We start from the raw sequence: 12,430 nt of genomic DNA, 5'->3' as shown, positions 1-12,430 counted from the left end.
TGACCAGTTATGGAAATGAGAGCTGTAATTGTCATGAGTATTTCTTTCTTATTTTGTTATGAATACATTTGTGTGTGTTAGTGTGTGTGTGTATATGAAGCAGATATATTTGTTTTCTTGACTATCTAATCCCCTTACTATGTAACATAAGATGTGTTGATTTTATATCATAGAATTTAAGTATTATTAACTTTACCTCATAGTATTTAAGTTATGGGATATCAAGGAGAAGAGTAAACATTACCCAAAGACTTTGCATCTTCTTCTGGAAAGGTTCAGTATGTTTTCGGCTGTATGAGGGACAGTTGTAACATGTTGGGCAGAAGTATGCTTATTATTGTCCTTATGTATACATTAAGTATGGTTTAAGGAGATGCATAAGGGTACCAATTGACAAGGGGTGAATTTATGATGGTCATTTTGTATATCAACTTGGCCGTGCCACAGTGTCCAGATAGTTGGTCAAACATTATTCTGGATGTTTCTGTGAAGGTGTTAATTTGGATGAGATTAACATTTAAACCAGTGGACTTTGGGTAAAGCAGATTATCCTGCATAATGTGAGTAGGCTTCATCCAGTCAGTTGAAAGCCCTAATGGAAAAACCCCGACATGCCCCAGGAAAGAATTCTGCCAGCAGGCTGCCTTTGGATTTAAACTGCAACTCTTCGTTGAGCTTCCTGCCTACAGATTTTGCATTTACCAAGGCTCCACAATCTTGTGAGCCACTTCCTTAAAGTGTGTATGTGTGTGTGTGTGTGTGTGTGTGTAGTGTGTATATGTATGTATTCATCCTTTTGGCTCTGTTTCTCTGGAGAACCGCACACTGATAAAATGATAATTTATGTCATATCATCTCCTAAAAGAAATAGTCTTTAATTCTAAGCAGAGCATGAAAAAGTGTGTTGGTTTCCTACTCATTCAGTTAGGTTACTTTTGTCATTGTTTTAATCGATCAACCATTCTTTTATTTATAACCTGACTCAATTTAAACTTCACTGAGAGGAAATAGGAAGCATCAAGATTTACATTTGATTGTGATTCTCTTGACATTATTTTGGAATTGTCACATGCTGACTGATGTTTGACTTACCTATAAACAATAATAACAGTATCATACATTTTTATAATACTTTACCATTTAGCAAGGATGTTTGCATATTAATTATCCACACCTAACAGGGTGTAGCACACAGTAGGCAGTCAATACACCTATTTAATCAATTATGATGAAGTGATGGATTTAGGTCATATCTTTCTCCATTTTCATTTCTGTCAAATTTGGAGTTTTTTATGAAGACTTACTAAGGAGCTAAGCAGAAGCAAACTAGGAGGAATGTGACGAGGTGATTGCTAAATTTTGTTTTCTTAAGCCAGCCTGGACTATCCCTCCCCAGCTGGGATGATTTCCAAATTGGTTTCTCTTGACCCTGGAGCGTTGCTAATTCAATTAGTGAGGCCTATGCCTCAACATCCCTGGGGGTTATTATTCCTCCATCAAGAACTTAAAAGTTCTCCCAGAAAAACTTTATATAAAAAGCCCACAGTGAAAGGTATCTAAGTTCATTGCTGAACTGCATAATTTGGCATATACTCAGGAAACCAAAGTAAAAAATAGAGCTCTCTGATGAAAACTTTTTTTTCACTAAGTACTTGACAAACAGATATGTGACTTATATATATGAAAGTTGGGATTCATAGTCTAATTTACAGCACAGAGACTAAAAGAAATTTGGTTAAATAAAAAGTGGGGAATCTTTATCTGGAGAAAATCTTCCTGCATCTTCACTTTGAATTCTATCAAGATTCACCACATGTGCAATTTGCTTGGGTAAACGTAGTTAATTATGAATGATTCAATATGGGTAAAATAAGATATGACAGTGGATTATATTTCTACTTAGCCTCACAAACAGATATTTAAGCTTTGAATCTTGACTTTTTAATAGGATGGACAGAATATTATAAACTGAGAATTTTAAAAAGTCCTAAACAGTGATTCTCTGAAAAGGGAGGCAAGTTTTCCCCAAAAGCACATTGAGCGAAGTCTAGAAGCATTTGGGTTGTCACACCCTGCTGGGGAAAGAAGGATGTCATTACCATCGAGTGAATAGAGGCCAGAGTGCTGGTAAACACTGACGTACACTGCCCTGGACAGCCCCTGCTACAAAGCTTTACCCATCCCAAAATGTTAATAGTGCCAAGACCAAGAAACCTTGACAAAGTACGATTCCTGAGAGTCAAAGCACCTTTTTTCTTTTCTAAAAATGTTTTTCTCTCAAGGGCTACCAAGAAGTATGGATTGTCTACTTAAATGCTTGAATCTTAATTTTTTATTTTCCAGAGGAGCCACCCAAAGAAGAATTAAAGTTCCCACATGCTTTACACCTGCAAGAAATGTATGACTTGGCACAACTGTTGTGATTAAATATTTTAAAACACCTGTTCTGTAGAAATTAGAACGGCCTCATTTCTAGAGAACAACAGGAGAGTGAACACTATCGAATTCCACTCATGACCATGGAAAACTGGCAATCTTAAGGAGAAAAGATGATCCAGAATAGAAAGGAAGAATCTAAGCTGCATAAGGCCCGTTCACTACTAGTGCCAGTGCCTGGGCAGTGCCCACCACACATAGACATTCATTACAAATACATTGGCTGACTCTCACTGGTCCCATCATTTTTCCTTCAAGCCTCAGAGACCCTGCATTATACAGGATGGTTCAGAGATTGTCAAAGTAGTTTAGGCTTCTCACAAACCATATTATGAGCGTGAGGAGTAGGAAACTGGGCTTTGCTCTCTGCATGAGTAATCTGAGACTGTATGAAAGGTAAGCCGTGATCCAGCCAGCTGTTCTAAACCTATTCTTCCTTCTAGAGTTGTATATCCTCCATTACTGAGAGTAAAATTATTTTAATTTTTGAAACAATTTAATTGTTTTAATGAATTATATTAAGGGTTAACCATTCCTGGACCTTGCAAATCTATAATGTATGAAATGGGTTTGCCGGGGCCAAATTTCATATGGGAGCTTCTGGGTCCAGGAACCAAGCCGTGTCTTGAGAGTAGAAGCAAGAGTCTGAAGAAACATCTCTGATGATGTTTTGATCTGAGGATGAGGACTTCTCTTTGACATTTTTCAGAGTCACTTGCCTTAATTAGAGTCCTGGCCACAACTCCCCTGCCACCTGCTCTTGACAATGGGTAGTGAATGCCAGGAGATACTGGCGTATGTTTTGCTTTCCTCTCAGAGCACTCATTGTACTGTGCTGGTTTCTGTTGTGTTTGAGAAATACTTGGACTCCGGACAGAGCAGGCACATTCCATTCTTTGGGGACACGTTAAGCCTTCCTTTGTCCCACAAGAAGTTGTCTCATTAGAGATATGTAACCTGCTCTCTCTAAAATTTTTCATCACACATTGCAAAATTGTCTGGGACCAAAAAATCTGAAGAGTATCTTTACAGTTCTAGAAAATGTAACTCCAGGAAAGCATATGTTATTCCAAAACAAGCATCTGACATCTTCAGAACCAATGAGGTTGGGAAGTCACCCTATCCAAACTCAGTTTCCCATCTGTATTTTCCTGCTAACCATGCTCATTTATGCCTAATATTCTATTAAAGGAGTATGGGGCCTAAACATTTTTATATATAAAGACGTTGGAAAGATTTACCATCGAGTAGAGTTGCATTTGGGGAAAACACTTTATTTGACTTGATGACGGTTATAAATCATCTCATATTTCCAAAAAAGGGTATATAAAATGCATAAGACAGGACATTTAAGATAAAGCCCACACACAGCAGCAAAGCCCCAACACAGCCAAAAATAAATAAATAAATAAACAAATTTATTAAAAAAGAAAAAACTGTCAAAAGAAAAAGCCAGAAACCATTAAGACGAAAAATGTGGAACCAGTGACCATATGAATAGCCAATACTATAGGTAAGTTATATTTTTAAGAGTTTTGCATGTATTCACTCACATAATCCTTACCACAGCACTATTAAGTGGATACTTTAGTTATCCCCATTTTACTGATGAACAAACTGCAGCATTGAATGATTAATAATTTGCCTGAGATTACAGACCTAGTAAGTGGTAGAACTGGTATTTGATTTCAGTCTTGCTTAGAATCTGAGTGCTAAACTAGGATACTGTACTGCCTTCCAAACTTGGTGACACCACTTTTCTGAGCTTCATGGCAGGCAAAGAAAAAATAATCAATACTTTTCCCAAGTGCTAAATTCTTGAGAAAATCATTAGATAGATTGTAATGTCAGTAACATTATGTAACATGACAAAAAATATCTTTCATTGCTCTTTTGCACAAGGTCCAAATGTGTTCTTCAAAATAATATTTCTCACATCAACCTTTGATAAAAGGGATTTAAACAACCAATGAATATAGCTAACATTTGAAACCCATAGTACTTCCTAGTGTATAGCACTGATAATTTTGATTTGTGTCATTGATCCCTGTTTTATTTACATTTGTAACAGTTGTAATTAACTTGTTTATGTATTTACTTATGTGTGTATCACTGGCCTCCTCTGCTAGAGTGACAGCAAGGATCTGTTTGCCTTATTCAACCATTTACCTTCAGAACTTAGCATAGAGTCTGGCATGGCAAGTGCACAGAATTATTTGTTGAGTAAATCCATGAATGAATGAATCTTCCAAAGGCAAAGAGTTCTGCCCAAGAATGTAGCCTCAAGATACTCAAAGTATAAATTATGACTATAATTTTAAACTATAAATTATAATTAATTTATACATCAGGACTTTGAAAAATCATTTTTCGTTAAGGAGTCACTGGAGTTGACTTGACTGGAGTGAAAAAGGCAGGGTGTTGGCTTTTTCACTTGTTTTTTTTTTTGTTCTTTCAAGCTCTGATGTCAGGGCCGGTCCCTGGAGCTGTGTTCTGCAAGATCCACCCAAATCCCATCCACACATACAGCTGAAGACTTGCTGCAGGCAGCAAAGTCAGTGACAGAAAGGAAAGTCTGCTCCCACACTATGGCCTTGCATCCTTCAAAGCTCCGCGGCTTCCAATCAACAATCTTGAGGCCAGGCTTAAAGACAAAACACTTCAGTTTGCATGGGGTGTTTTTTCTTGGAAGGCACAGCATCCAAGCGCTGCATCTGGCTTCCCACTACCAGATTTGCTCTTGGAAATGATTTTCTCTGAATAAAACTGCAACTGAAATACTAATTACATCATAATTTTTAAAATTTGATCCTGTTCTAATCTTTGGTTTCACAGGTTTGGGGCTATTCCTAACCTTATCATTTACATTCTCATAACACTGAATTCTTTGTATTATTCCCCCATACAGCATCCCACACCACACGTTGGACCTTTGCTTTTGATCTTTCTTTGGCCCGAAATGCCCTTACCCCAGCCCTTATCTCTTTTCAAGTTTGACCGCAGGTGTCACCACCTATAGGGGCCTTCCTGAAATTTCCAGATCCTGCTATGCACCCTTCCTCTCTGCTTTCTTTGGTTTTAGCATTACCATATTATATTTCATGGTCTCTAGGTATCTATCTCCTCCATCAGACTACAAGCAATTCCTTGAGAGCAGGAACCATGTCTTACTCATTTCTTGTCCACAGTTCCTGGCATAACGTCTAGCTTGGAGAATAATCTCAGTAAATATTGATTGAAATGAATTGTGTTGCCAATAAACCATGATGCTATCACTCTGTCTGACCTTTTCCTGCATTCAAAGCTCCTGGAAATACCAGCAACATTTTAAATGACTGCATTTTAGCACTTCTGAGAATGTAATCTTTTGTTATTTCTCTTTCTTTTCAGGAACCTCTTTCCGAAGCTATAAAAGACAAAGGGAAGAGCCATGTCCATGATTGCAGATTTCTATGGTGGCAAGTCCATTCTCATTACTGGGGCCACAGGCTTCTTGGGCAAAGTGTTGATGGAGAAGCTATTTCGCACCAGCCCAGATCTGAGAGTCATTTACATCCTTGTGAGGCCCAAGGCTGGCCAGACCCTGCAGCAGAGGGTTTTCCAGATCCTAAATAGTAAGGTATGCCTTATGGGAAGAGCCTTAGGGCATGGTGACTCACTGCAATGTTCCCTTATAGCCCCAAACTGCAGGTGGGGGCCAGGATATCTGGGCAGGTAGAGGAAAGGAGACAAAACAAGATAGCAAGCAACAGCTCATGGAAATCTGTGGTGTTTTCCCATAGGAAGGGAAAGAGTGCTTAGACCCTGTCCAGAACAGGTGAACGGATAATCTATATTCTGCAGATTGCCAAGTAAGAATCAAAATGCTAAAGCTCGCAGAGTGGACTCGCCAGGCTTGAAATCCATCACAAGGTCATCCAAACTCTTCCCTAATTTTCATTTAAATTTAAGGTAGCTTTCCTCCAAATTTTTGGGTAGTCTATTACATATTACATCATATCATATTATAAACAGATATGATTACTAAGTAGCCATGCAGTAATACTTTCAGTTGTCTAAAAGCCACAAGTTATATACTTTATCTATGATAACTTGATATTTCTATTATCCCATTATACTTCTATTATCCTGTAAGTTCTTCTAAGGGAAAATGAAACATATGTGTGAATGAGCATTTGGGTATCAAACTCTCTCACTCCCCTCCCTCCAAAATATGAATGTCATCTCATGTCTTAATTTATAAATTTGAAGGCTTTCATCTCAAACATATTATCAATTTTTTGTCACTTTATACCTCTTACACTCCAGCTTGCAATGTTTAGAATAATAACAACAATGACCTCCTAGGATAGCCATGGGAATTAATTTAAATGTACGTGTCTGGTTCGTAGACCCCTTTGGAAAGTACAAGGTCACTTAGGGTTGGCAAAAGGAAGATTTAAATAAGAAATTTTTTTTTACAAAGTCTTCTTTCCAGTGTTTAGGCATGCTAACATCTATTGGAGCTGTGTATCTGATAGCACAGCACATTATAGACACCCCGTAAGCTTGATGATTACATTTTATCTTCTGGCACCAGCATGAGATTTTAGTATAAACCATCATCAGGAGAATCACAAAAGCCTCTCCTGTATCTCATAGCTTAACTCAGCAGTGGGACAAATAATAATAGCTGGCACTTACTGGGTACTTAGTACATGGCAGACACTATTCAAATGAGCCTTGCCTCATTGATTTTTCAACAACCCTGTGAAGTAAGAATTAATATCCAAATTTTACAGATGGATAAATGAGACCAGAAGTATTAACTTCCCAAAGGTCACCCAGTTAGTAAATGAGAGAGTCAGACTTCAGACACCCACCCCCCAGTCTGGCTCTAAGGCAAGCACACTTGCCTATACCCTACACTGCCTGCATTGTAACTAATGGTTCTTAAGAATAAGAAAAAAAGGCTGATGTGGCATAAAACCAAAATTGAGAAGAAGCTCTCAGATCCTCCTTCATACAGCTTGCTCAGTTATACATCCCTAATGGACTGTTTTCATCATGTAGGAGACATGCTTCTTTAGCTTTGTAGCCAGCTTATGAATTTCTAGATAAATATTTTGGCAGAGAATCTTGTGGTCAGCATAATTTTCGCCTATAGTTATATTCAATGCATTGTATTTGATAACACAACAACTATTCTTTGGGTATGGAAATCTTGATTATACTATAAATAACTTATTTGTGAAACTGGCTTGCAAATCTCTACCTGTTTCCACTCTTGGGCTATTTACAACTGTCAGCTGTTGACTTTTATAAACAGTGGTCCTTAAACTGTGGTCTCCCAACCAGCAGCATCAATATCACCTGGGAACTATCTGTTGCTATCAGATGGTGCTTAAGAGCATGGGCTTCAGAGGCAGACTGACCTGGGTTTGAATCTCAGCACTGCTAATTATTAGCCATGGGACAGTGGGCAAGATACATACTCTACTGAGCCTCAGTTTCCTTATCTGTAAAATGGGATAATAATATCTTGCTCACATACATTTATGGCAATCTTCGGATGAGGAGAGCTGGCTCTCCCGAAGCTCTCTTCCAAGATCGATGAAACTTCTTTTCTGGAAACCCTCAGCAAAATTTTCCTTACATCTCATCAGCCTGGGTTAAGTTATATATCAACGTCTGAATCAACCTCTGTGGCCTGAGGTATGCCATGTACTGATTTGTTCAGAAACTTCAGATCTAAGCCAATCACTGGCCACCTGGAAGTTCTCAATAATCTTACCCAGAATCTTAAATTAGGGATATAATCAATCATAATTTAATTAAGTTTATAGGGACACCCAAGCTGACATAGGTGTTAAAAAGGCAAAATAAAATTTCTCTGAGTTTTGTTAATGTAAAATATAAAATAATCAGCTTTGTATTTTAACTAATCCAAAACATACCCATAAATTTGTCATCTCCAATGCAGAGATAACTAAACTGGAGCTTGGTGGTATCTTAAAACCAAGAAAACTGCAGTCAGCAGCCATTTGCTAAATTCCTGGATGCTCAGGACTTTTCATTTCTAGTCATCAGCTGTCCTCCAGTTGTAGTTTTAAAAATACTTCTCCTGCTGGGAAAACTGGACAGCTACATGTAAAAGAATGAAATTAGAACACTCCCTAACACCATACACAAAAATAAACTCAAAATGGATTAAAGACCTAACTGTAAGGCCAGACACTATAAAACTCTTAGAGGAAAACATAGGCAGAACACTCTATGACATAAATCACAGCAAGATCCTTTTTGACCCACCTCCTAGAAAAATGGAAATAAAAATAAAAATAAACAAATGGGACCTAATGAAACTTAAAAGCTTTTGCACAGCAAAGGAAACCATAAACAAGATGAAACGACAACACTCAGAATGGGAGAAAATATTTGCAAATAAAGCAACTGACGAAGGATTAATCTCCAAAATTTACCAGCAGCTCATGCAGCTCAATATCAAAAAAGCAAACAACTCAATCCAAAAATGGGCAGAAGACCTAAATAGACATTTATCCAAAGAAGATATACAGATTGCCAACAAACACATGAAAGGATGCTCAACATCACTAATCATTAGAGAAATGCAAATCAAAACTACAATGAGGTATCACCTCACACCAGTCAGAATGGCCATCATCAAAAAGTCTACAAACAATAAATGCTGGAGAGGGTGTGGAGGAAAGGGAACCCTGTTGCACTGTTGGTGGGAATGTAAATTGATACAGCCACTATGGAGAACAGTATGGAGGTTCCTTTAAAAACTAAAAATAGAACTACCATGTGACCCAGCAATCCCACTACTGGGCATATACCCTGAGAAAACCATAATTCAAAAGGAGTCATGTACCACAATGTTCATTGCAGCACTATTTACAATAGCCAGGACATGGAAGCAACCTAAGTGTCCATCGAAAGATGAATGGATAAAGAAGATGTGGCACATATATATAATGGAATATTACTCAGCCATAAAAGAAACAAAATTGAGTTATTTGTAGTGAGGTGGATGGACCTAGAGTCTGTCATACAGAATGAAGTAAGTCAGAAAGAGAAAAACAAATACCGTATGCTAACACATATATATGGAATCTAAAAATAAATAAATAAAAATGGTTCTGAAGAACCTAGGGGCAGGACAGGAATAAAGACGTGAACCTAGAGAATGGACTTGAGGACCCAGGGAGGGGGAAGGGTAAGCAGTGACAAAGTGAGAGAGTGGCATGGACATATATACACTACCAAATGTAAAATAGATACCTAGTGGGAAGCAGCTGCATAGCACAGGGAGATCAACTGGGTGATTTGTGACCACCTAGAGTGGTGGGATAGGGAGGGTGGGAGGGAGACACAAGAGGGAGGGGATATGGGGATATATGTATATGTATAGCTGATTCACTTTTTTATAAAGCAGAAACTAACACACCATTGTAAAGCAATTATACTCCAATAAAGATGTTTCAAAAAAAAAAAAAAAAGATAGTCCTAATAGAATCAAATCCAGCATACAAAGTTAGCTTCCTGTGAGCATTCAGTCTCACCTACCTACCCCTTTGCTAAGCCTTCCTTCACATGGGCTCCGAAATTCAACCTCAGAGTTAACAGTATTTTTCTTTTGTCATTAAAAATCTTTCCTTTGCCTCAAAGAGACTTTGCTGTTACAGTAACACTATTGAAGATATGTCTAAATGAGCATTTTAAAAGGGAACAATTACTATAGCACCAAAATGCTCAAGACATTGAAATATGGACATTTCTTCTTAAGTCTCTATTTCTGGTTTTTGCAGCAAAGGCAATAATTATACTTCCATAAATTTTGACTTATGTGGTCAGATAGAAAGACAGTGCCTGGGCTTCTTCATAAAAATAGAATGATATAGTTTAATATTTTTGCAACGTTTCCTTTAAAAAGTGAAACTATTCCATATGAAATCTAGTTTTCCTCGATTTGGTTAGAATTTGGAGGGAAACGGTGCAAGTCGGTTATCCAAACATGTGGGTCCCCAAAACCAACTTTCCAACACAGGGTTATACTTAAAGGAATATACCCAGACAGCTTTGGTTTCCTAGTAATTCTGTCTGATTTTATGCTTACCTAATTTCAGATTCAGTGAGAAGAGTCTCAGGTTTGTCAAATAATACACCATTTGCTCAAAAGTATTTGATTTGCCAAAACCAATAACACATTAATTATCCCAATTTTTTCCCATTAATTTTTTAAACTAAGGCCTTTTCGTTATTTCTCTCATGTGTTCCCACTGTGTCTTCCACATCTGACACAGTGCTTGACACTCTGTAGGTAATCAACCAAATTTGTTTAATGAACAAGTTTAATGTACTCCAGTTCTTTAAGCCAGTCTTTACTTCTGTTGTATGACCACTCTCACTCTAGGTTATTACTCAGAAGAGCTTTCCTGTCTGGGTAAGAGTTTCTTCTGGAAGGCCTCTGATTCTACAAATATTTATTAAATATCTTGTATGAATCAAGATCCAGTCTAGATTCTGCCATTGAACTTTATTTTGACATGACAGAGTGATTTAAATGCCTCCATGCCTTATTCCTAAGAAGGGCCTGATATTACTTTTACTCAGTACTTGCCTCCTGTCACACAAAACAATGCATGAATTCTAATCCACCTTAAGTAATACAGTGTGCTTGAAGGTAGATTAATGGTATCAGGTATGCGAGGCTTGGAAACTTTCTTTAAAACATAATGAATAAAAATGTTACCAGTTTGCCTTTGATTCCCACTGTGTCCCCAGGAAATATGGTCAAGAGAACATCTGTTCTATTGATATCTAGCTATCAAAATTCGTTCATCAGCTTCATTCCTTTCCTTTCACGGTATGGACAGCAACTACCTCTCACTTCCTGTTTCCATGCCTTCGGGGAGAGAGACAATTAAGTAGGAAATGCTTTGGAAAGAAAGTTATTTTTAATCCTTTGGCCACATAGAATTGGGACTTAAGAATCAGAACAGAGGATCAGTTTCCTCACATATGGCTAAGATCCTTAAGTATTTTCAGACCACTTAAAGGAACATATCAATTGAGGGAAAGGTATCTGAATTAATGGCCGATCCTTGAGGACTTTCTCACAAAGATAATTAAGGTGGCACTCTAAGAAAACAACCAGAGACACACATAAATAATGTGCAAATATATTTATTGAGCATGTTTACTTTTATCGTGAGAAAAAAAACCCACTGTCTTTTGTAGTGAAAAACCAGAACAATAATCTTTTTCCAAAAGAATTTTCTAAATGCAATTACAATGAAGATGTTTTATTTTTATAGTGGAAGAAAAAACCCACTTTTTAAGATAGTAAATAAATAAGGCAGCAAAGCAATCACGAATTTCCAAAACTATGTCATCAGATATAAGTTCAGTTTACTTTTAGTTTTGAAACTTTATCAGAATTAAATAGTTTGACCAAAGTGAGAGAGTAGCATTGACATATATACACTACTAAATGTAAAACAGATAACTAGTGGGAAGCAAATTCATCACACGGGGAGATCAGCTCAGTGCTTTGTGACCACCTAGAGGGGTGGGATAGGGAGGGTGGGAGGGAGACGCAAGAGGGAGGAGATATGGGGATATATGTATACATATAGCTGATTCACTGTGTTATACAGCAGAAACTAATGCAACATTGTAAAGCAATTATACTCCAATAAAGATGTTAAAAAAATAAAATAAAAAATAAAAGTAAGACTCAAAAAAAAAAAGAAATAAAGAAATACGATTCTAAGTCTATAAAATCGTTTTTAAGAAAACTCTCCTAATTTCTTTCACAATATCTGAGAAGTTTCTACGGAGAATAAGCCAAATTTCCCATGTTGACGTGAACATGCTAACCGCAGACCCACTTGTGGGTCCCCAGGAATCCCAAGCTGACTGCTTGGTCTCTTATTATGAAAAATGTGCTCATTTAAGTATGAACCAACTAGCTTTCCAGGTAGCAGAA

The 12,430-nt window shown here is 37.4% G+C and overlaps 1 protein-coding gene across 3 annotated transcripts in view; it reads left to right on the top strand.

Annotated features, from left to right (window-relative positions):
- Positions 1 to 12,430, top strand: part of FAR2 (fatty acyl-CoA reductase 2) — a 152,518-nt gene that overhangs the window by 95,830 nt on the left and 44,258 nt on the right. For all 3 annotated transcript variants that reach the window (XM_007175699.3, XM_057556129.1, XM_007175698.3), the window contains one exon: positions 5,827 to 6,055. In XM_007175699.3, the coding sequence (XP_007175761.1) occupies positions 5,867 to 6,055 (189 nt within the window). In that variant the 5' untranslated portion in view covers positions 5,827 to 5,866. The remainder of the gene's footprint in view (positions 1 to 5,826; positions 6,056 to 12,430) is intronic.

Source organism: Balaenoptera acutorostrata, chromosome 11, assembly GCF_949987535.1.
Source record: "Balaenoptera acutorostrata chromosome 11, mBalAcu1.1, whole genome shotgun sequence".
NCBI classification, from domain to species: domain Eukaryota; kingdom Metazoa; phylum Chordata; class Mammalia; order Artiodactyla; family Balaenopteridae; genus Balaenoptera; species Balaenoptera acutorostrata.
This window is presented reverse-complemented; position numbering and strand designations above follow the sequence as displayed.